General features: G+C 42.7%; 1 protein-coding gene across 1 annotated transcript; it reads right to left on the bottom strand.

Moving 5' to 3' along the window:
- Positions 1–1,782: 1,782 nt before the first annotated feature.
- On the bottom strand, positions 1,783–19,273 carry LOC120050021 (ethanolamine kinase 1-like). Its single transcript, XM_038996612.1, has 8 exons — positions 19,021–19,273; positions 13,062–13,321; positions 12,136–12,276; positions 11,058–11,200; positions 7,636–7,719; positions 7,159–7,319; positions 5,791–5,864; positions 1,783–5,315 (listed from the first exon to the last, which is right to left on the bottom strand). Exons 1-8 carry the CDS (start codon positions 19,165–19,167, stop codon positions 5,243–5,245), a joined length of 1,083 nt encoding a protein of 360 aa, XP_038852540.1. The 5' UTR covers positions 19,168–19,273; the 3' UTR covers positions 1,783–5,242.
- Positions 19,274–22,994: the final 3,721 nt, after the last annotated feature.

Below are 22,994 nucleotides of genomic sequence, written 5' to 3' on the forward strand. Positions count from 1 at the left end.
ATACTAGTTTTCTGGGACCACGGTTGGGGAACAAAACATTTTTCAATATGAAGGAGACATGTAAATTAACCTTATCAGTCCCAAGCCAATATCTGCTTTTTTCACTCATTTCATTTATCTGCTTGTACAGCCTCACATTGAGGTGTTTTACCATATTCTTTTCAGGATGGTCTCATGGATGTTCCCCGGGACCACGATGTGACTTGAGGGCTGCCATAAAGAGAAAATGTTTTTTGTTTTGTTATTTTGGAACAACTTTACTTGTGCTAAATAAATGTAAGTTGTTTATAGTACTATTTAATCAACGAATTGTACTTCCATGTGCTAAAATGACCCCACTTAAAGTATACTATGTGTAGTTGTAAGACATTATTTGAGATGTCTTCTATACACTTACAATGTAGCGACATGGAGAGCTACTCGCAAATAGTATGAAGTACAGCAGAAGTGTCACTAGAATATCCCACGTGCACTTCAGCTTTGGTGTACTCTTTCAGTACTTCAATACAGACTTTCATCAAACTGGTCTCTTTTATATCAGTGCATTTATATGGTATTGCAGTACATTACATTGTAGTGTTATTATACTAAATCACCTTTGTGTGTGTTTATATATATATAACATGTTTGACATATTTACACACTTGTACTGTAGGCCTGAGTGTTTGTCTGTTTAATTGCACTGGGATGGCTTCTGGCATTGCACACTCTCCAAGATTGTTCCAGTTGGAAGTGGTTATTGTACGTTGACCTTTTGTGTGAAATGAAAACAAGTTGACTAGCAGATATTGAATCCACAATGAACGTGTAAATTAGACAGAGCTGGAGCAATGCTGTCGTTATTTCATTCTGAAACTGCTGCTCACATTAAGACGAGCTGAAGCCATGATCTGCCTTGCTGCTCTCAAAATGATTGTTCGAAAATATTGTGTGCATTTCCATAATGCTGTGTTGTATATCCTCCCACTCAGTCATTCTGTAGGGGTCTATAGCCCTGGAATAGGATGCATATTTCCAAACTGCTTTTGCGTCAAGGACCGAGGGACCATGTACACAAACTCACATGATGGATTGTTCATTCAAAAGAGCACCATCCACTTGTACAGAGCAACTAAATACAGGCAACTGCCAAAAGAAAAGAAACAATAGGGCGTCGGGCCACCACGAGTTGCCAGAACAGCGTCAACGCTCCTTGGCAGAGATTCTACAAAAAGATTCTACGAAAAATTTAATTTGGTGTTTTGTTGATGGTGGAAAATGTCCCAGGCGCCGCTCCAGAATTGCTCATAAGTGTTAAATTGGGCTGAGATCTGGTGACACACACACACAACCCCCTATGCTCTTTTGAGACCCCTCTTTTAAAGTCAATGAGATCTCTTCAAGCCATGGTAGCCAAAATAACTGGGCATTCTTCAACATGGGATATTGATTGCTCATTTTCCTCAGGAACCACACCGGTTTTCTATATACACTGTATTTTAACATTGTCATTTAGCAGACAGTAGTGAGTGCATCCATTTTTCATACTAGTCCCCCGTGGGAATATAATGTTCTTCCAACTGAGCCACACTTTATAGCCGTCATTTACTCAAGTGTGTTTATTTTGGCAGTTACCTGTACAACGCAACAACGCTTGGCCTTTCATTTCATCATGTTTGGCGCCATCTCCAGGTAACCTTGTGGTAGATCTGTGGTTAACAGGCAAATACTTCCAGCTGGGAGTAATCAGACTAAATATTACAAGAGGTGCATATAAAAAAATATATATAAAAAAGAAACAGGACAGGGTAATATACTTTAATCTCCTTTCACAGCACTTGTGTACAGTATTCAAAAGTTTGATTATTTCACAGTTAAACAAAAGACTGATGTTAGAGCAATGTTTAGAAAAAAAAAAACTATGTACAGTCATTCACATTTGACAGTCCAAGCAAAGATATTACATTTGATTTTGAAATGTACATATACACATATGCTACAAATGCCAGAGAAGAAATAAGAATAGAGCATTTATACAAGTTTTAAAGAAGCAGACCAGTATTGAGTAAGCTGAAAGTATTATGTTGCTTTTTTACAAACGTTTTTTTTTTTTTACAGTGGTCTTATTCATTTCAAAATGAAACTCAACAGGGAAACAGACTTGCGTTACGAAGTGTTTTTATGATTCCTTTTTAACATTATAGCGCACGTGTGTAGGCTACAGCTGTACAATTTGACAGTATATTTCAGCACTATTTGTGCACCCTGTGTGATTAAAAACATGGCACGGTCTGCAGACAAGGACAACACACAAACGCAACCCTAACTTGAGTCAAGTGTAAATTAAACCTTGTCAGAAATCCATGCTCAGATGTCAGTAGAGAACTTTCACAAAAGTTGAGCAACTTAACGCGCAACATCTCTCAAGTTAGGATCTGATCGACAACCACCCATTTCTGACCCGTCCTCCCATTTCCCAGTGAAGGAACATAGACCGAACATCTCAGACACTGCAGTCACAGACCCAGAAAACAGACATGTTGATTATCATTAAAACAAAGCCACATCAAAATAAAAGGCATGCTCAAATCAAAAGTGAACACAGAGTTAAGACAGGCATATACTGTAATGCCTGGCTGACTTCCCAGTTGGTTTCGTCGCTATAGTAGACGGGGTTCACTTAACATGTAGAGGGCTGCACAGGTCAGGAGCGTAGGGTATAGAGAGAGGCATCGGTCTGGAGACTTGCAGCCACTTCCTGAAAGGTGCCTTGAAATGCGGTTCTCACAGGTGCTAGCACCCCATAGGACCACGGCTGCAAGTCTGCAGACTGATACCGTTGGCATGGAAGTGTTGAGTATGAATGGAAAATACAGTCCGTCTTCATCCGAAATAGCCCCCTATACACTGCACCCCTGGTGACCAGCGCCCCATGTCAAAAGTAGTGCACTATGTAGGGTATAGGGTGCTATTTCAGCAGCCTATCAAGAGGTCTCTTCATCCAGGCATCTATGCAGTAACAACATAGACCTGCCCTGACTAACATTGAATCTGTTTTAACACACTCCTAACATACTCTCCAAGACCTCCCAGTCAGAAAACAGATGCTCACTTAAATAGGTATAAAACTGCACTTTAAAAAGTAAATATTGTACATTATCAATATTATTATTTCTAAATGGAAAAATACAATGTGCAATTATGTACAAGCAAAAAAAGATCAGCACTTTGGTGTAGGTTGGTTTTGACCTAGTAGATGAACTTTTTGTCGTAAAGAACTTCTAGAACCAAGCAGCGCATACATTATAAACAGATGAAGACATGAAGTACTATACCGTTAGAGAGAATCTTTCAGTCAAAGATACATATTTCAAAGACACTCCCTACCAAAGCCATTGGTCCTCCAATCATAGGTCTTACCTCAGTTGTCTCACAGATAATTGCACTAAACCTTGTCAGACAACTCACCCTGAATTTCATTTCGCTGCTCTATCGATCCCTACATACATTGTCTGAAACTGCCACCCTAGAAGTTGTCTGTGTGACTTCAAAATGAGGGGCATTGTACAAAACAAATTCAACAGCGATTGGATGGTCTAACAAAATCTAACCAGAGTATCAAAGTTGATAACGTCGTCCATGAAGGCCCGGATTTGGCCCAACCCATCAGTTTCTGGGACCAATCAGAACGGTCAGAATGTGTCCACATTCTAGAAATCATCAGGGAGGGAGGCAAATCCAGACTCATCATGGAGAAGAAACTTCAGTTGGCCGGAGTGATGTGGATGGGTAGCCAGGCAACAATATACCAGCTTAAGCCTATAATCCTCGACTAAAAATCACTTCCAATGGTGACGCCATTGAACATCAACTCTCCATTGAAAGTGCCTTTTAGTCCAGGATTAGGCTGAGTCGAGTCAAATGCAACTGCCCCATGAGGTTACATGATAAAACAAAAAGTGAATCTAAACGACTTAATACAGTGAACAGTCATGACTAGGGCTTGGAGGGTTTCCAGACCAGAAGGCCCCGAGTTTCTTCTGGTCAGAGTTTCCCCAGGAAATGGTCAGGAAATACTCCTGGCCGTCGTCATGACGACACATTTCCCATGAATCAAACTACAGCCTAGTTACGGTAGGGGAAGTGGACGTCGTTTCAGTCAGGGGAACAGAATGTAAACAAGATGGATGCCCTCCTGTTTGTTACCTAGGAGACAGTACGTAAGTGAATCTAACCATTTAACCAACAAATATATATTGGTGACTATACCAAGTGCACCAACACATATTGGTAACTTACTATATAGCCTACCATTAAACCAACAGATATACTGGTGACTAAATAATCAGTGGACCAGTTAGCCCAGACAAGAGATGTATATATCCAATAGGAATGGCTCGGAGTGAGCCCACGCACACTAATATTCCCAGTCAGTCAGCAGCACAACACAGGAGACAAGTTACAGAGTTGGTCCAGGTCTCCCCTGTTGTGAGTTACCCCTGTGTGCGGGCACAGACTGGGGTGAGAGATGCTACTGGAATGTCACACTGAATTCACCATATTTTACGTGACAGTTTTCATTTGGTTGTTCTTAACATTAAAAAAAAGCCATGATAGTGCTCTTTTTCCCCTTGCATATTTAGACATTTTGGAGGACTGGGTCTTAATTAAAGACTTTAGTCTTTATGAAGAAGTGTATGGTTCTAGGCTTCTATAGCGAGCTAGGTAGGGATCTGTCTGTAGCAGTGATGCTATGGAATTGGCCCTGTGGAGTGTCAATGGATGGTGAGTCATGGTTTCTAACAGCTATGAGTTCTCAAAGGGTTCTATGAGTTCTCATATAGTTCTATAAGTTCCCATAGGGTTCTATGAGTTCTATAAGTTCTCACAGGGTTCTATAAGCTCCCATAGGGTTCTGTGAGTTTCCATAGGGTTCTATGAGTTCTCATATAGTTCTATAAGTTCCCATGGGGTTCTAGGAGTTCTAATATAGTTCTACAAGTTCCCATCGGGTTCTATAAGTTCCCATCGGGTTCTATAAGTTCCCATCGGGTTCTATAAGTTCCCATCGGGTTCTATAAGTTCCCATCGGGTTCTATAAGTTCCCATCGGGTTCTATAAGTTCCCATCGGGTTCTATGAGTCTCTAGTGAGTGCCGAATGAAATCCACAGGAAGTGTGGACTAGGCTCTCTCCGGGTCTTCTTTCCGACACCCTCTAGAGGGCACTCTACGGTGGACATGAGGACCAGATAGGGAGAACTTTTATTCTGGAAAGTTCAGCGCTGCAACCTCTGGCTTCATCTTGAAATACTGGCTGAAGCGAAGGACTGCGTATCTGAAATGAGCGAGCCAATGTACGTCAACGTTAGTAACACAATATCAAGTCAATGACCATATATCATAAGAAAACAAGATACTGCGTAATGGCATAACATCAGAAGGTCATTCAGAGTGAAACACAGTACTCAAAACATTATTACAGAAACTATAAATATGCTATATCTGCTAGGGCTGTAATGTCATGTCTTTGAGAGCTTGGGACTGTAACGTTCTATCTGCATTTCAGACAAAAGAAAATGACTGACAAAGCCTTGTTCTGGTCAATGTTCTCTACCTATATAGTACTCTAAAATACCCCAATGCAAGTTGAATTGAATACAACAGAAGAATTGCTGACACCATTCAAACCAATGAGGGTTCGGAACTATACAGCCAATTATCTCAGAAGAATATTTTTGCAGACAGAACTTTATAGTGCCAAGCTCTCGACTTGTCTCTGGATCAAAACCTACATTTTTGAAGCCACTTACCCCAGGAAGTCAAAGTCAATGGTGGAGAACTCTGCCTGAATCAGAGCCCATAGGCCCCAGAAGAAATGAGATGCCTGGAGAGAGGGGGAAAGAATGGAGGAATAGTCATGTTATTAAATGTGGGTCCGTGTTCATAGTCCTGACTGGAAATCTTTAACACCATTGTCACACCAAACATGACAAAACCCATAGTAACAACCAACAAAGGTGTTGTCTACCGCGGAAACCGAGGCTACCACTTCTATCTACAGTAAACACACGTGTAGTTACCAAAGGAGGAGGTAGGGCCTCAGTCTCAGGTGGAGTTGGGATAGTCGCCCAGGAGGGTGCTACTGTTGACTGTGCAAAATCAGAATTCTAGATCGTCCTGGAAATCTCCGAGGAGCATGCTATTGAGTCTCCCTACTTCAAAACCGGCACAGCAAGCTTCTTTTGCTGTTTGTTTAGCCTATAGATTTGCGGCCCTACCCCCATGTATAGCTAATGTATGGATAAAACCCCCAGGAGCACTATTGTCCACAACAAGGCTTCACTCTTCTCATTCGTTTTCAAAACATTTGCAAGGTCACTTCTCTCTATGTGACATTGTATACATAAGTCGATCTAGTATGGTCCCTCCTTTGATCGTTGAAAGCAGTGTTACGCTTCTATTGCTATTCAACCGCTTTGGAAATGTATTCAGCTAAGCTGTAGTGTAAAGTACTCTGGGAAATTGGCAGTACTTCACTTCCGTTGCACAGCAAACAGTCAGACAGTCAATTAGAAATATTTTACAAAGCCATTGATCCTGCTTCGTTTGTCTCTCATTTGCAGGTCTACTATGTGTTTCTTTCAAAGTTCTCCTCTGCCTTTGAATTCCCAGGGGACATACCTTCTAGATGTGTCTATGTGTTCAGGGAAACAATCTATGCTAGGTACCAGAGACAGTTCAACACAATAGACTACACTGCCCTAACCATTGATTAAAGGCCCAACCAATTAACCTTGAGCGATTGGCCCGAACACACACATCCTTGTGCAATTGATTTGTGTTGGGTACATTGTGTCGTTTCTCTGAAAGAAGTGAGCGGAGGAGATGAAGAAAGAGGGAAGTTGAAGGGCAGAGCAGTGAACTGAGAACATCAAACAGACGGAGATGACTGGCATTGAAGATCTCCTTGTTGAAAAGCTTCAAAAGAGCCTTTCAACTTTACCTAGGAATGCTACTGGCTGATTTCCCTGTGTCAAAGTCTCGCTAAACATCGGTCTAATACTTCATCTTGTAAACAAAACTCTAATAAAAATGTGACAAATGTACGAAGGTTCGCCAACTTAGTCTTGGGTGGAAGCCACAAATTAACTACACAAAAAAAGGAGAAGTAAACTTACCAGGGAAAAGCGGTTGACCTGTACGTAGAGCACCTCCACCTCTGTCTCAGTGACCTCTGACCCTTGACCTTTGTGTTCCTTATAGGCCTCCAAGTAGGAGCGCAGCCACTGCAGCTGCAAACTCCGCTCTGGGTAGTGGCTGTAGTCCACCTCATTCAGACCTACACAGGACACACACACACACGCTAAGTAAAAGGTCAAACACACAAATGCTTAATACAATGACCAAACAAGCTTAACACACTGACCATAATATAATAGTAATTTAGCAGATGGTTTTATCCAAAGCAGTCATTAGTGTACATTTTACAAGTGGCCCTGGGAATTGAACCCACTACTCTGGCATTACAAGTGCCATGCTCTAGCAACTGAACTACAGAGGACCACAACAGATACTGTACACGCAACACTTAGGAAAATGACCAATGAGCATTCGCACTTGGCAACGTGACCCAAAACACACACACACTCTCTTACCTGCAAACTCATTGAAGTGGTTCCCAATGTCATAGGCTTGGTAATTGTACCCAGCGTATTCGTAGTCAATGAACTTGACATTTTCTGAAAGGAGCAGAGAGGAACGTTTGTTTAGTACAGGACAGAGACCAGTCACATTAGAAATGATAAAGCTGTGCATTATTAACCCATTATCATCCCTCTCTCTAGTCTAAGTGGTTCTGATGCATCACTGACAGCCTACTGTAAATACCGTAGGCCTCTGGGGTTGAGGAGTAAGAGTTTGCATTTTGAAGGGAAGTGAGAATGTGTAGAGATAACAAAGACAAGGAAGTTGATAAAAATGCAGACACATAGAAAGTGGGCAGATAGACAGACATATAGGCCTAATTGATGCAGACATGCAGTTCGCCTGGTCCAAAACAGGTAAATGTGCTTTAGCCGATTCCTCTGACTAGCGTGGTCATGACAGTGGTTGTCATGTTATATAACAGTCAGAGGAGTTAGCTAAAAATATAACATTCAGATGTAGGACCAGCTTCCACCCAGTTTGAATTTCAAAGTGCCCGGGAAAAAGTTGAGAACTGATATTTTCAAAATAGAGTTAAAAAAAATTGATTTTATGTTCTCCTTCTCAGTTTCACTTCCATTTTTTCTGTCATTATATAAGAGTGGGGGTGATCCCAATTCCAACGTAGGCTACAGGAACCAGTCATGTGATCGAAAAAGGGATTGGATTATCCAATTCAGAAGACAAATAATAGTCCGTTATCAACTTTTCCCAGGAAATCTCCTGATTGGCTTCGCAAACAAATTAGCTCACAGATGCTATTATACACAGAGGAATAATGTATCATTTTTACATGTTTACTTCTTGCTGTTGTTTGGTTAGTGAGATATGTTAGAAATAAATACACAGAAATATGAAAGGAGTCAAAATGCGTCATTTAAAAAAAGTAAGAAATCTATATTACTTTCCACTGCAAGTTTATATTGGCTTGGTTTGGCTCATACGCCGTTGTGGAACTTGCAGTGGAATTGGTTTGGTAAAAGGTCATGCGTAGAGGAAGTGATTGTGGTGGAAAGATGGAAAAAGAAGCACCATGCAGAAGGAATGTGGTGTTGGAGGTAAAGAGATGCAACACTGCCCTCTAGCGAAGAAAAAGTGTACTGCATGAGGGGATGTCAACATACAAAGCCTTACCCCCAAAATCTAACCAGAAAGAGCTGTTTTAACTCTCCCTGACAACAAAAATACCCATTCAAATGCTTTTGGGTCTTTATCGTTTTAGCACTTGATTTACTATGCAGGTCATATTCAAGAGTGCTTGTTGAAGCACCCTAAATTACAAATGTGTTTGTCACAGTACAGTTTCACATACAGTGTGTGTATGAGTGTTTTGGTGTGTGTTTTTGAGGTTGACTTAGTAAAGACACGTGAGATGGTTACCGGACGCCGGGCGGTCCTAGCAGGACACAACAGAACACCTCCAGTCAGTGGCTAGTAGCCCTGTACAGCAGACGAAAAGGTTTGGGCAAACTCACATCCATCACACACACACACACACACACACACACACACACACAGACACAGACACACTCTCTCGCATTCACACACACAACCACGGTCACACAAACTGCAGAAACTGCCAACTCTCTCCTCTGGTCTCTCACACTTCCCCCTTTTCGGAACAGGCCCCTTTCAAAGCTACACTCTGATTGGTCCACGTGGGACCTAATGGCACGACACCTCCCTGCTCCTATGTAAATGAGATAATTGAGTGGCTTCCTGTTGTAAACTAAGCAACACAGGTTTGAGTCTCAGGGACTTGGGGCAGAATTTGACTACTTCTCTCCCTTCATCACCTGACTTGACTGAGAGCAGAAGGATAAACAGAGTGATGAGGCCTTGGGGGGAAAAAAAGGGAGGACACTTTTTCAGATGAACGAGACAAACAACCCTGCTCTCTTATAGGGTGAACTGAAATGACTCTTGTAAACATCTGAAATCAGTTTAAAGTTTCCCTAATCTTTCAATTGAGTCAGTTTCAGAGGGTAAATTGCTTTGTTATTGTTGGAAGGAAGAATCTTCCCTCTGCTCTCACAGAGAGACCGTACTAAAACTGTCGCTGAGAGACTGTGGTTGAAAGAGCTGTGTGTGCTCTGCCTACACTTTAACTGTAGTTAGTCATGTTATCAGTGATTATTTTTTGTTATTGCCGAAGCTTGAGGTTTCCCTCTCATAAAACAGAACAGAGCTATACTGTCACCAAGTAAGCCAGGTGTGGTCTAGCACTGGGTTGGATAACAGTATGGTAGAGCTAGCACTGCAAGGGCCGTCAGTCACGGAGTGAAAGTAATAAGAGCAAATGGTGCACTGAGCTAGCTAACACAGAGCGGTCGGTCACTGTCTGAGTGAAATGAGTGAGATAGGCCCTACTGCTGCTCTGAGCTGAGGCGTAGAACAGTGGTTCTGAACTGGGTCTTTCAACCCTCCCTCTGGCTGGCCAGCCTCTCCCGCCTGTCACTCTTAGGAGAGAAAAGCTGGACACGAGCTGTGAGATCACCCCGCCCCTCGCCGAACAGATCAGCGAAGGGGTAGACAGCGCTCTCCCTCATTCCCATGTTTTCTCAGGTAAAAATCAGCTCAATCCCTCTCCCCCACCTTAGCCTCAGGTAAGAATGCTCTCCTCCACCACCCTCCGGTAAAAGCACCCGCCACTCCCTCTGCAACCATTGGCCACCTGGCGGGTCTAGTCTGGTCTGAGACCATTTCTACTTGCATCCTCTTTGTACACGGGCGGCCGTTAGTACCAAAGGCATTCACAACACAAACAAAACAGCATTCCCAAAGAACCACAAATAAAAACATGTATTTTTAAATTTTTTAAATGGGCTACGGAGCTCCCTCCCTTCCCACCCTTAGCTAGCATGACCATGATGGGCAAAGCCTGTTGGCTCTGTGATGGTAGTTGGCTACACAAGATGCACTAAAGCCACGGCCCTGTTTAGTTGAGCAAAACAGGAGAAAACACTTTGAAACAAAACAAAATAAGCTAATTTAACAAGTTTGGGTACTTCATACCTCTGTTTCAGAATGCGGTCTCAAAATGTTTACCTACTGAACACTTTGGTCAGTCTTTCCTGTGGTTTGTGGCTTGTGACTGGGTGAATGCCGTGCAGAGCAGTAGTGCAGTGCCTCAAATCTATTTTAACTCCAGAACTAAACTAAAATTCAATTTCTCCTCATTTGTCTTCAAAGTGGAAAATCAGAATTGGAATTTCAGTCGACTTCCTGAATCAACTGAATTTAAAAAATGGAATTGACCCCAAACTCTGGTGCAGTATATGAAATCAGGCCTACCTGTGACTGGGTAGTGGTGGACAGTACAATAGTGGCTAGGTGCATTGCAGTATGTTTGGGCATGCAGGGTGAAACTCACCTCCTTGCTGATTATAGATTATGTTCTTACACAGCAGGTCGTTGTGGCAGAGGACTACAGGAGAGCCCAGCACAGACAGACTCTGCTGCATCCACACCATCTCTTCCCTCAGTCGCCTTCGACTAGGCACCTCACTGTTTAACCTGGGGATGGAAGGAGAGGGTGGAGGCAGAAAGGAAAGAGAGCAAAATAGGCAGAGAGATAGAGAGAATTGGAGAGAGACAGGGGGGAGAGAGAGATTACAAAAGTACACGGGGAAAGAAGTAGAGGTGTTGCGCAATCTCAAAGGTACAGTATTATTGTTCCATATCGGACCAATAAAAGAAGTGGGTTGGAATCTACTAGAAAACTGACATCAGTCAAGAGTAAACTCATCAATACGTAATCTCAGATCAATAAACTACGACTGCATAGAGGAGTCTTGTAAAGGCTTGAAACTCAAAGAATAGTGCATAATCTCCAATCCACACGACTTTATTAAAACGTTCAACGTCCCGAACTAAAACTGTACAGTATTTTTTATTTAACTAGGCAACAGTACATATCGTTCATGAATAGTGGGTGTGGTTTGAGTGACAGGGGGCTCGTCCTCTTCAGGTAAACACACCTGGTGAAGCAATGTGAGGAATGGCAGACACTCACTGTGCAATCGCTCAGGCATGCCAGAGGTCACAGGTCAAGCATCTCTCGTATAACTCTAGTGTTCCATTCAAGAGCTTCCTGGCGGAAAGTTCCAGACTAGAGCCCCGGGGAGTTTCCTCATCACTATGTAAACAGACCTTACCTAGAAAAACTCCTGGCCACATTAATGAGTCCTAAAGTAGGAAATAGGTGGAGGCAAAATATTCATGCATCAATAATAACAGTTTTATAACCTTAAAAGGAAACCTCCAGATTTCATGTGTCCCTACAAAGATAACGCAGTCCTCCTATCTAGACCTCAACTATGTCCCAATAGCTCAACTAGCATACTATTCAGTGTGCATGGCATGAATACACCAACACAGGCCTTCATACCCCCGTACCATGCAGGTCTGGATATTGGGACCCAGTTCATTTCTTTATCTACACCACTCACCTTATGTTCATCTCTGGGTCTTGGAAGAACTTGGGCACCAGGGCGAAGTACTTGCCCATTGTCAGCCACAGGTCTGACTGGGGCACCCATCCGTTGTGAGCATGGATGGCATGGTACTTAGCCAGCTGCCTCGCGATGAGCCTGTAGGGTGGTGGAAGCGATGTGAGTTGGCGATAGGGGGTTTTGAGAAGAGGGACCAAATTCTTGAGGCCAAGACCGTAAAACTCTTACTTCAGTACTGGCTTATACACTAGAGGCCATATTTGTAAAGAATCCCAGAATTTAATGAAAGTCAGGTCATAGGAGACAACCAAGACTGTCAACTCACTAAGCTTAAGGTGAGTTTACACCTACGGGTGAAGCTATATTTGTCTATGTACATCGGTGTACCCGATATTGGACACATGTGAACTGAATGCATAGCCCTGGAGCGGTTGGGCTTCAGCTAAAGAATGGTTCTGTAACCATAGAGCCAGGATGAGCTTTCAATCACACTCCTGACCTGTAGCTGTCTATGTCCCATGTTTCCACTCTTCGTAATGCTCCTCAAGGGAACAAGTCACATTACCTTCCCATACGGACTCACCCATATATTAGGTTCACAGAAGCACCACACCTTACATGACAATGCCGAAGATTATGGAATGTGTAAAGAGCTGGTGTACTGTGGTTTCACCTGAACATGAATTCAAAAGGTGTGGTGTAATGTAGAGCACTGCCTGTTTTATGTGGGAGTAGTTCTTCTAAGATTTGGGCCTGGTAGGATAGCTCAGAGTTTCTACTCTTTTCTATCCAAACCTAAGGGTGGAGGAGAGACAGGGTAGGTAATGGGGGAGGGTGTGGTTATCTCAAATATTTAGGATAGACTAAGAGTGCTCTTGGTTCAACAAGTTGTACTCAACGCGGTGGGCTATCTGTCGCTGTACCTGGACGTGGGCAGGCTCCGGATGTGTTCAGGTTCCAGTGCCTGGCCCTGTAGGAACTCATAGCAGAGGCCGTTGTTGAAGGTACAGTAGAGACGCGGGGCGCAGCGGTGTGCGTGGAGCGTCCGGAAACTCTTCACCTCGTTCTCCCGGTCCACAAACAGCTCTGTCTTGTTGCCATAGATACGCACCAGGACCACATCCTGCATGACCCCGCCCACGTAGCAGCCCAGCAACTTATTGGTGATTCCATCTGTGAAGAACTGAGAGAAAAAGATGATTGGTAGACAAATTGTTGCAATCGGGCATCATCGCATCCAATGATTTAGTATAAAATAAATATATATATTTAGGAAAATTCACTCAGTTATTCATAGGCTTATGTCAAGTCATGCAGGATTTCATAACAGGGATGGCTATAGGCCCTATATAGCTGATTTACTATAGGTATCCTATACTACAGGTACAGTAGACTTCCTGTCAGGTAGGCTACAGCTTTATCATATTTCTATTAATACTACGGACGAGGACATTTCTAAATACGAATACAAGCGTGGTCCTCTACTGTGAACCATCAGATCCTCCTCTCCACCCTCTCCGAGTTGGGCATCTCCGGCGCGGCCCACGCTTGGATTGTGTCCTACCTGACAGGTCGCTCCTACCAGGTGGCGTGGCGAGAATCTGTCTCCGCACCACGTGCTCTCACCACTGGTGTCCCCCAGGGCTCTGTTCTAGGCCCTCTCCTATTCTCGCTATACACCAAGTCACTTGGCTCTGTCATATCCTCACATGGTCTCTCCTATCATTGCTATGCAGACGACACACAATTAATCTTCTCCTTTCCCCCTTCTGATAACCAGGTGGCGAATCGCATCTCTGCATGTCTGGCAGACATATCAGTGTGGATGACGGATCACCACCTCAAGCTGAACCTCGGCAAGACGGAGCTGCTCTTCCTCCCGGGGAAGGACTGCCCGTTCCATGATCTCGCCATCACGGTTGACTACTCCATTGTGTCCTCCTCCCAGAGCGCTAAGAACCTTGGCGTGATCCTGGACAACACCCTGTCGTTCTCAACTAACATCAAGGCGGTGGCCCGTTCCTGTAGGTTCATGCTCTACAACATTCACAGAGTACGACCCTGCCTCACACAGGAAGCGGCGCAGGTCCTAATCCAGGCACTTGTCATCTCCCGTCTGGATTACTGCAACTCGCTGTTGGCTGGGCTCCCTGCCTGTGCCATTAAACCCCTACAACTCATCCAGAACGCTGCAGCCCGTCTGGTGTTCAACCTTCCCAAGTTCTCTCACGTCACCCCGCTCCTCCGCTCTCTCCACTGGCTTCCAGTTGAAGCTCGCATCCGCTACAAGACCATGGTGCTTGCCTACGGAGCTGTGAGGGGAACGGCACCTCCGTACCTTCAGGCTCTGATCAGGCCCTACACCCAAACAAGGGCACTGCGTTCATCCACCTCTGGCCTGCTCGCCTCCCTACCTCTGAGGAAGTACAGTTCCCGCTCAGCCCAGTCAAAACTGTTCGCTGCTCTGGCACCCCAATGGTGGAACAAACTCCCTCACGACGCCAGGTCAGCGGAGTCAATCACCACCTTCCGGAGACACCTGAAACCCCACCTCTTTAAGGAATACCTAGGATAGGATAAAGTAATCCTTCTAACCCCCCCCCCTTAAAAGATTTAGATGCACTATTGTAAAGTGGTTGTTCCACTGGATATCATAAGGTGAATGCACCAATTTGTAAGTCGCTCTGGATAAGAGCGTCTGCTAAATGACTTAAATGTAAATGTCCTCTGGACCTCTACCACCCACACACAGTATCCTGCCGCCTACTGTAGTATAATTTTCATCCTGGGACTGAATTCTATGGTTCCTTTTATAGGTTGTCAATTGACTTCGGATCTGATGGGAAAACAAAAGGACCCCAGAATGCATTGATGGAAAAGAGGAATTGTCTGGGTGGGTTTAAACCCAATGGTTGTTTTCATCCCCAATGAAAACTGGAACATTTCTGGGGGGGGGCAGGCATTCCACCCCTGATCCTGTGACCATGAGCGTATAGGCATGTCCGGAATTTTATTTTGCAGGAGCAAGCCATGGCTGGCATGTGCTGAGTCCTTGCTTTGTGAATGAAATTAGGCAGGGTGGTTGTGTGTGTGTATGTGTGTCTACCCTGCCTACAACACCCCCCCTAGAGCTGTGTTTACAAAGAGAAACCACACCCCCACTCTGTGTTCGTCAAGACGACCACCCCCCCAGTTATGTTTTTATTTAGGAGGTGGAAACTGAAATTGCCCCAATTGTGACGCTCTTGTATGGTCACTAAGTCTTACGATACCGCCCGTTTAATGATCAGCATGCATGACAAGACTTGTTCTACTTGTTTACATAAGCTAGGTGGTGTAAACCTGTGTGGCGGGTTAGTAAAAGTTTGCCATGAACAAACCACATGACTAGAGGGTCATAAGACCAGTTAACCTGTTTGGGCTGCAGGGGCAGTATTGAGTAGCCAGATAAAAGGTGCCCATTTCAAACGGCCTCGTACTCAATTCTTGCTCGTACAATATGCATATTATTATTACTATTGGATAGAAAACACTCTCTAGTTTCTAAAACCGTTTGAATTATATCTGTGAGTCAAACAGAACTCATTTGGCACAAACTTCCTGACCAGGAAGTGGAAAGTCTGAAATCGAGGCTCTGTTCTACTTCCTGCCTATAAATGGGCATGATACGTATGAGTATACATGCACTTCATAGGCCTTCCCCTGGATGTCAAGAGGCGGTGAGAGAAGAAATTTAGTGTTTATCTTGGTCTGAAGTGGAATACAAGCTCTTTGTATGACGTGTCCCCCATTTCCGGTTTTCTGGAGAGCGCGAGGTGGTACCTGGATTTGCCTTCTGTTTAGCTGCCGTTATAGGCGACTACTATCTCCGGCTTTGATTTTATTTGATGCATGTGACCATATCATCGTAAAGTATGTTTTTTCAATATAGTTTAATCAGATTATTGAAATTTTTTCGGGAGTTTTGCCGTGTTCCGTTCTCTGACTTTGTTGACGATGGAGAGATTCGTGCCACTTGGCTAGTGTGCTTGCTAAATCGAGAGGGAAAGTGGCCGTTCTAAATCCAAACAACGATTGTTCCCGACAAAGGACCCCTTGTCCAACATTCTGATGAAAGATCAGCAAAAGTAAGAAACATTTTATGATGCTATTTCATATATCTGTCGTACATGTGAATTAGTCGTCGGCGCCCAACGTTTGGGTACTCTAGCTATACCGAAGCTGGATGTCGTAATGAAGTTATTTTTTAGAATTCTAACACTGCGATTTCATTAAGAACTATTGGATCTATCATTTCCTATACAACATGTATTTTTTAGTTATGTTTATGAATAGCTATTTGGTCAGAATATATGTGTCAGAAAAAGTGTCAGAAAAATATCCGGACGTTGTGGGAAATAGTAGCTACGTTAGCACAATGTGTAACCACTGATTTCAGCTCTAAATATGCACATTTTCGAACAAAACATAAGTGTATGTATAACCTGATGTTATAGGACTGTCATCTGATGAAGAATATCAAGGTTAGTCAAAAATTATATATCTTTTACTGGTTTGTCACGATCGCTAACTTTTACTGCTGGGGAAGGGCTTGTGTTTCTGGCTATTGTGGTAAGCTAATATAACGCTATATTGTGTTTTCGCTGTAAAACACTTAATAAATCGGAAATATTGGCTGGAATCACAAGATGCCTGTCTTTCATTTGCTGTACACTATGTATTTTTCAGAAATGTTTTATGATGAGTAATTAGGTATTTGACGTTGGTGTCTGTAATTATTCTGGCTGCTTTCGGTGCAATTTCTGATTGTAGCTGCAATGTAAACTATGATTTATACCTGAAATATGCACATTTTTCGAACAAAACATAGATTTATTGAATAACATGTTATAAGACTGTCATCTGATGAAGTTGTTTCTTGGTTAGTTTGGTTGGTTCTTGGTTAGTTAGGTTGGTTTTGTGCATGGTACCTGTGCTGTGAAAAATGTCTGTCCTTTTTTGTATTTGGTGGTGAGCTAACATAAATATACGTGGTGTTTTCGCTGTAAAACATTTTAAAAATCGGACATGTTGGCTGGATTCACAAGATGTTTATCTTTCAAATGCTGTATTGGACTTGTTAATGTGTGAAAGTTAAATATTTCTAAAAAATATATTTTGAATTTCGCGCCCTGCACTTGAAGTGGCTGTTGTCATATTGTGCCCGGCTTCGGGCTTGCAGCCAGAATTAAGAGGGTGATTTTAGGTTGTCATTGCGTTATTGGTTTAAGTCAGTACACTATTGATAAAAACATTTGCCCACTTTATAATGTAATAACCAATGCATAATGAGCCAAAACTATTACTTTGTGTTAAGCATATTTATTAAATGATCAGCATTTATTACATTATAAATGCAAAAGTTATACAATTATTAGGAGCCCATTACTTTATTGGCAGTTATTACATTATCAGTTGCTACAGGGTTTAAGAATTTACATTTTTTAACTTCAATGCATCAAAGTATCAAAAGAGTCGGAGGTTAATAAAAAATAAATTGTGCTTACCTCATTCATAGATAGGTGAAGTTTTGCTGCAATATGCAACTTTGTGGGCGACCTACACAGAATGTGCGTTATAGATCTGTCAGTCTTATTGAAAGCAAGTCTAAGAAGCAGTAGATCTGTTCTGTGTGCGCTATTTCTATGCTTCCGTTCTTTTCCTTTTGTACACCAATATATTTCACAGCGGTTTAGATGGTTCAATGACTACGTGCTTGTTTTGTCAACAACCAGGAAATGGCAGAACGATTTCTGCATCGTGCATCTTCAAGAGCCCCAACTCTTACTCTAAACAATAACACGCATAGTTACTGCGGTACTGTTTTGGAAAGATAAGGAACGTATCTTTCATATCAGCGAGTTGAATATAGATAAATTACGACACACCTTTATAGGGTTAGTGTACACACACGGCCATATCTCCGTGTTACAGCGCTTGTTTACGGAAGACAGACGGAAGACGTCGCCACCTGGGCTAATTAGCCATCTAGCGTGCAACGAACACCAGTTTGTAAGCTAACAGGAGAGGAAGTGTAGTTCGTCAACTGGAGGCAAGCATTGAATAGATTTGTGCAAAACTGCTACAGCAAGTAGCAATCGTTTTTATTTTAACGTTTATTTCTCGCTGACATAAAAACAAGAGGTATATCACAATGTTTCGAAAACCGTTTCGAAAACGACGATTGACGTTTTTAAACGTTAAAACACAGCGTCGGAATTGTAGTTTACACGGGCGCCAAATGTGGGCGAATGTAATGTGGCTGAAGGGTTTTCGAGATCTAGTCTGCGCTCAGCTCCTTGTTGGAGTTGAGTTAACGTTACTTGGCAACCAGTCCCACTACTCATGATCATAGATTCCTGGAAGTTGTCTTGAAATCCTAGAATGGCACTTAATATTACAAAGACATAAGAAAATTGGCACCAGATCAAATGCATAGCTAGCTATTTGTCAACTACTAAACCTGGCCAATTGTGTTTTGTGCCTGATGACGCCTATAATAGCCTTGAATTTGATAGATGCTTTGTTGCAATCTCTTGATGTGATACATAACGCACAGTGAGTTACTTACTTATCTTACTAGATCATGCAAACTACGTCAAACAAGAGGCCTATGAATTCCACTGCCTCTATTCATCCGTCAATCGGCTGGCTTGAATGCTACACTGTTGCTAGCTAGCAAGTTGACGCAGCTTCTATTTAAAAAGGCGCAACACTCCAGTTTCAGAATTATGTAATAGCTGCCTGGTAAGCAGTATGCGACAGATGGCGACTGACTAGTCTCTTACAGTCATCGTAGAAAGATATTAGAAATTAATACGTCGAATGTGACAAATGTAATACCTTCATTTTGACCTCGGATGGTTTCCAGAACGGTCTCAGTTCCTTGATCAGTCTCAACGCACCAGATCTGTAATCGTTCTCGTCTAATGTGACATCTATTTTGGGTACAGCGGGCGCCTCTTCGGGTACATGAATGTAGTTGGCCATAATGAAAGGTTCAGGCTAAATTGAGAAGAAGTTCACTGTAGGCGGCTGCAAATGCCTTTGTATGAACTATTACTTGGCTGCGGAGGTTAAAAGTCTACTCGCTTCTAATGCGGCAACGCCTCTCAGAAAATCCCACCCATAAAAAGAACTGATTTGCAGTGCATGCTGGGAAATCCGTGACTCACCAATCGCCATCAACCTTCTTATGATGGTCTAAAAGCTCAGCCATTTTGGTAAGGGAGTTAGTCAACCATAGTTCGCCAGTGCTGTGATAATATTTTTATTTTACCTTTATTTTATTGTGTAAAACAATGAATTTGAACCTTATCTGCACTGTATGTTTGTTAGAGGAATGCCAGAAAGTTTTAGAGGCATGATTCCATATTTATTTTAATTTTATTTTTTCACGTTAGTTTAACCAGGTAGGCCAGTTGAGAACAAATTCTCATTTACAACTGCGACCTGGCCAAGATAAAGCAAAGCAGTGCGACAAAAACAAACAACACAGAGTTACACATAATCAAACGTACAGTCAATAACACAATATAAAAAAATCTATGTACAGTGTGTGCATATGTAGAAGAGTAGGGAGGTAGGCAATAAATTGGCCATAGAGGCGAAATAATTACAATTTAGCATTAACACTGGAGTGATGGATGTGCAGATGATGATGTGCAAGTAGAGATACTCGGGTGCAAAAGAGCAAGAGGGTAAGTAATAATATGGGGGTGAGGTAGTTGGGTGTGCTATTTACAGATTGGCTGTGTACAGGTACAGAGATCGGTAAGCTGCTCTGACAGCTGATGCTTAAAGTTAGAGAGGGAGATATAAGACTCCAGCTTCAGTGATTTTTGCAATTCGTTCCAGTCATTGGCAGCAGAGAACTGGAAGGAAAGGCGGCCAAAAGAAGTGTTGGCTTTTGGGATGACCAGTGAAATATACCTGCTGGAGCGCATGCTATGGGTGGGCGTTGCTATGGTGACCAGTGAGCTGAGATAAGGCGGGGCATTACCTAGCATAGACTTATAGATGACCTGGAGCCAGTGGGTTTGGCGACGAATATGTAGTGAAGGCCAGCCAACGAGAGCATACAGGTCGCAGTGGTGGGTAGTATATGAGGCTTTAGTGACAAAACGGATGCCACTGTGATAGACTACATCCAATTTGTTGAGTAGCGTGTTGGAGGCTATTTTGTAAATGACATCGCCGAAGTCAAGGATCGGTAGGATAGTCCGTTTTACGAGGGTATGACTATGTTTGGCAGCATGAGTGAAGGAGTATTGTTGCGAAATAGGAAGCCGATTCTAGATTTAATTAATAGATTTAAGAAGGGCCAAATGTATACAGAATGGTGTCGTCTGTGTAGAGGTGGATCAGAGAATCACCAGCAGCAAGAGTGACATCATTGATATATACAGAGAAAAGAGTCGACCCGAGAATTGAACCCTGTGGCACCCCCATAGAGACTGCCAGAGGTCCGGACAACAGGCCCTTCGATTTGACACACTGAACTCTATCTGAGAAGTAGTTGGTGAACCAGGCGAGGCAGTCATTTGAGAAACCAAGGCTGTTGAGTCTGCCAATAAGAGTGCGGTGATTGACAAGAGTCGAAAGCCTTGGCCAGGTCGATGAAGACGGCTGCACAGTACTGTCTTTTATCGATGGCGGTTATGATATAACCGATATATGATATAATTAGGACCTTGAGCGTGGCTGAGGTGCACCCATGACCAGGTCGGAAACCAGATTGCATAGGGGAAAAGGTACGGTGGGATTTGAAATGGTCGGTGATCTGTTTGTTAACTTGACTTTCGAAGATTTTAGAAAGACAGGGCAGGATGGATATACAGTAGGTCTATAACAGTTTGGGTCTAGAGTGTCTCCTCCTTTGAAGAGGGGGATGACCGCGGCAGCTTTCCAATCTTTGGGGATCTCAGACGATACAAAAGAGAGGTTGAATAGGCTAGTAATAGGGGTTGCAACAATTTCGGCGGATAATTTTAGAAAGAGAGGGTCCAGATTGCCTAGCCCAGCTGATTTGTAGGGATCCAGATTCTTTAGCTCTTTCAGAACATCAGCTTTGGGTGAAGGAGAAGCTGCTAATTAAATGCCAATATGCCAGCATTCCGTTTAAACAATGCAGTCAATCCACAGCCATACACTGGCTGAAATTACATTTACATTTTAGCCATTTAGCAGATGCTATTATCCAGAGCGACTGTTTAACATTTACCAACGGATGGCATCACTGTGCCATCTTACACCCATAACAGCGACTTACAGTAGTGAGTGTACACATTTTAATACTGCTTTTCATACTTGTGTCCTGTGGGAATCGAATGCTGCAAGCGCCATGCTCTACCAACTGAGCTAAATCAGTTGATGAAAGGACTTATTCAAATTGTAAATGCAACAAGTAGGCCTACTGATATTGTATCATATAATAACACTCACAGGTTTCCAAGAAAACAACATTTTAGACATTTGTGTTCTGTTTACTTATATTTTAGAGGCTATTTATACAGAACATGTGTATAAAAGCTTCCTAACTGTATTTATAATTATACAACAATATTTTGGGGTGACAATATTTTTTATACACAATTTCTGATATATTACATGCCTTTTATTTTCCTGCATAAGTAAAAGCAGGAAATGCATCACCTATGCCTCTACTGCCATTCATTCTTTTTAGACTGGTTTGGATTTCTCTCAGACCAAAATGGCTGCCATTTACACTCCATTCTGGAATTTTGAAGGATTATGACATAGCATATAGCCCCTCTAGTAATTTAGTAGGATCTCTATGCCCGCCGCCCACTGACGTTAGTGACAGTGGCGATTTTAGCATGTAAATCATGGTGGGGCAACAAAAAAAAAACGTGGGATGCATGCCAGCAAAGCCACAACGCAACACAACACTAAACAATACATGAATTGACAAACGGTGCCCACAAACGGCCTACATAAAATGTCCCAACAGCAGTCACAACATCTTACCACTGCTACACCTGGCTATCAGTGGAGCCTTGTCTGGCAGCGAAACAGTTTCTTCAGCCTCATTTACATAAACATAGCTGATATGGCTGACTTGCTTAAACAAATGTGGTTTCTAATGACAATTGAGATGTACTAACTATGGCATAAGGGGACGACAAATGGATAAGAGGCAATCCGCCATTTCGATTAAGACATTAATGAGCGAGCTTGGATGGACGTAGTCAATATAACTATTTGTTTAGCACTTTTTAAATGTACAGCGACCGAATTCAGAACATGGGCCATTCTTACAGTGTTTTCCCTGTACACCAAGTCAGAACCATAGGATAAATAAAGGGGGCATATACGCAGACAATGAAAGCTCTTACAATATTCAATGATTACATTTCTCTAAAACAGGTTATAGGCTACATGTGCACCACCAAGTCAGAACAGTAGGCGAAATGAAGAGGGGTAAATAGACCAAATTATTAGGGTGACTGTCAAGGTGTGTATGAAGGCGAAGTCAGGTGCAGGAGAGCAGAGTATAATAAATAAAGCGCACTTTATGATAGTTCCAAACCGGGAGCACAACAAAACAAATGCGCTCAAAAAAACAGAACAGTAAAGTAAAGCGCTAAAGAACATAGCTTGACATGAAAACAATTACACACAAAACATGATGGGAAACAGAGGGTTAAATACAATTATATTGATTGGGGAAATGAAAACCAGGTGTGTATGAAAACAAGACAAGACAAATGGATATATGAAAAATGGAGCGGCGATGGCTAGAAAGCCGGTGACGTCGATCGCCGAACGCCGCCCGAACAAGGAGAGGAGCCGAC

Source organism: Salvelinus namaycush, chromosome 6, assembly GCF_016432855.1.
Source record: "Salvelinus namaycush isolate Seneca chromosome 6, SaNama_1.0, whole genome shotgun sequence".
NCBI classification, from domain to species: Eukaryota; Metazoa; Chordata; class Actinopteri; order Salmoniformes; family Salmonidae; genus Salvelinus; species Salvelinus namaycush.

Excerpts from the sequence above, each read along its gene's own strand:
- LOC120050021 (XM_038996612.1), bottom strand. The coding sequence starts at position 19,167 with ATGGCCAACTACATTCATGTACCCGAAGAGGCGCCCGCTGTACCCAAA. Across the intron at positions 12,277-13,061 it reads CGGAGCCTGCCCACGTCCAG|GCTCATCGCGAGGCAGCTGG; the intron begins GTACAGCGACAG and ends ACCACCCTACAG. Across the intron at positions 7,720-11,057 it reads AATCTATAATCAGCAAGGAG|AAAATGTCAAGTTCATTGAC; the intron begins GTGAGTTTCACC and ends TGCTCCTTTCAG.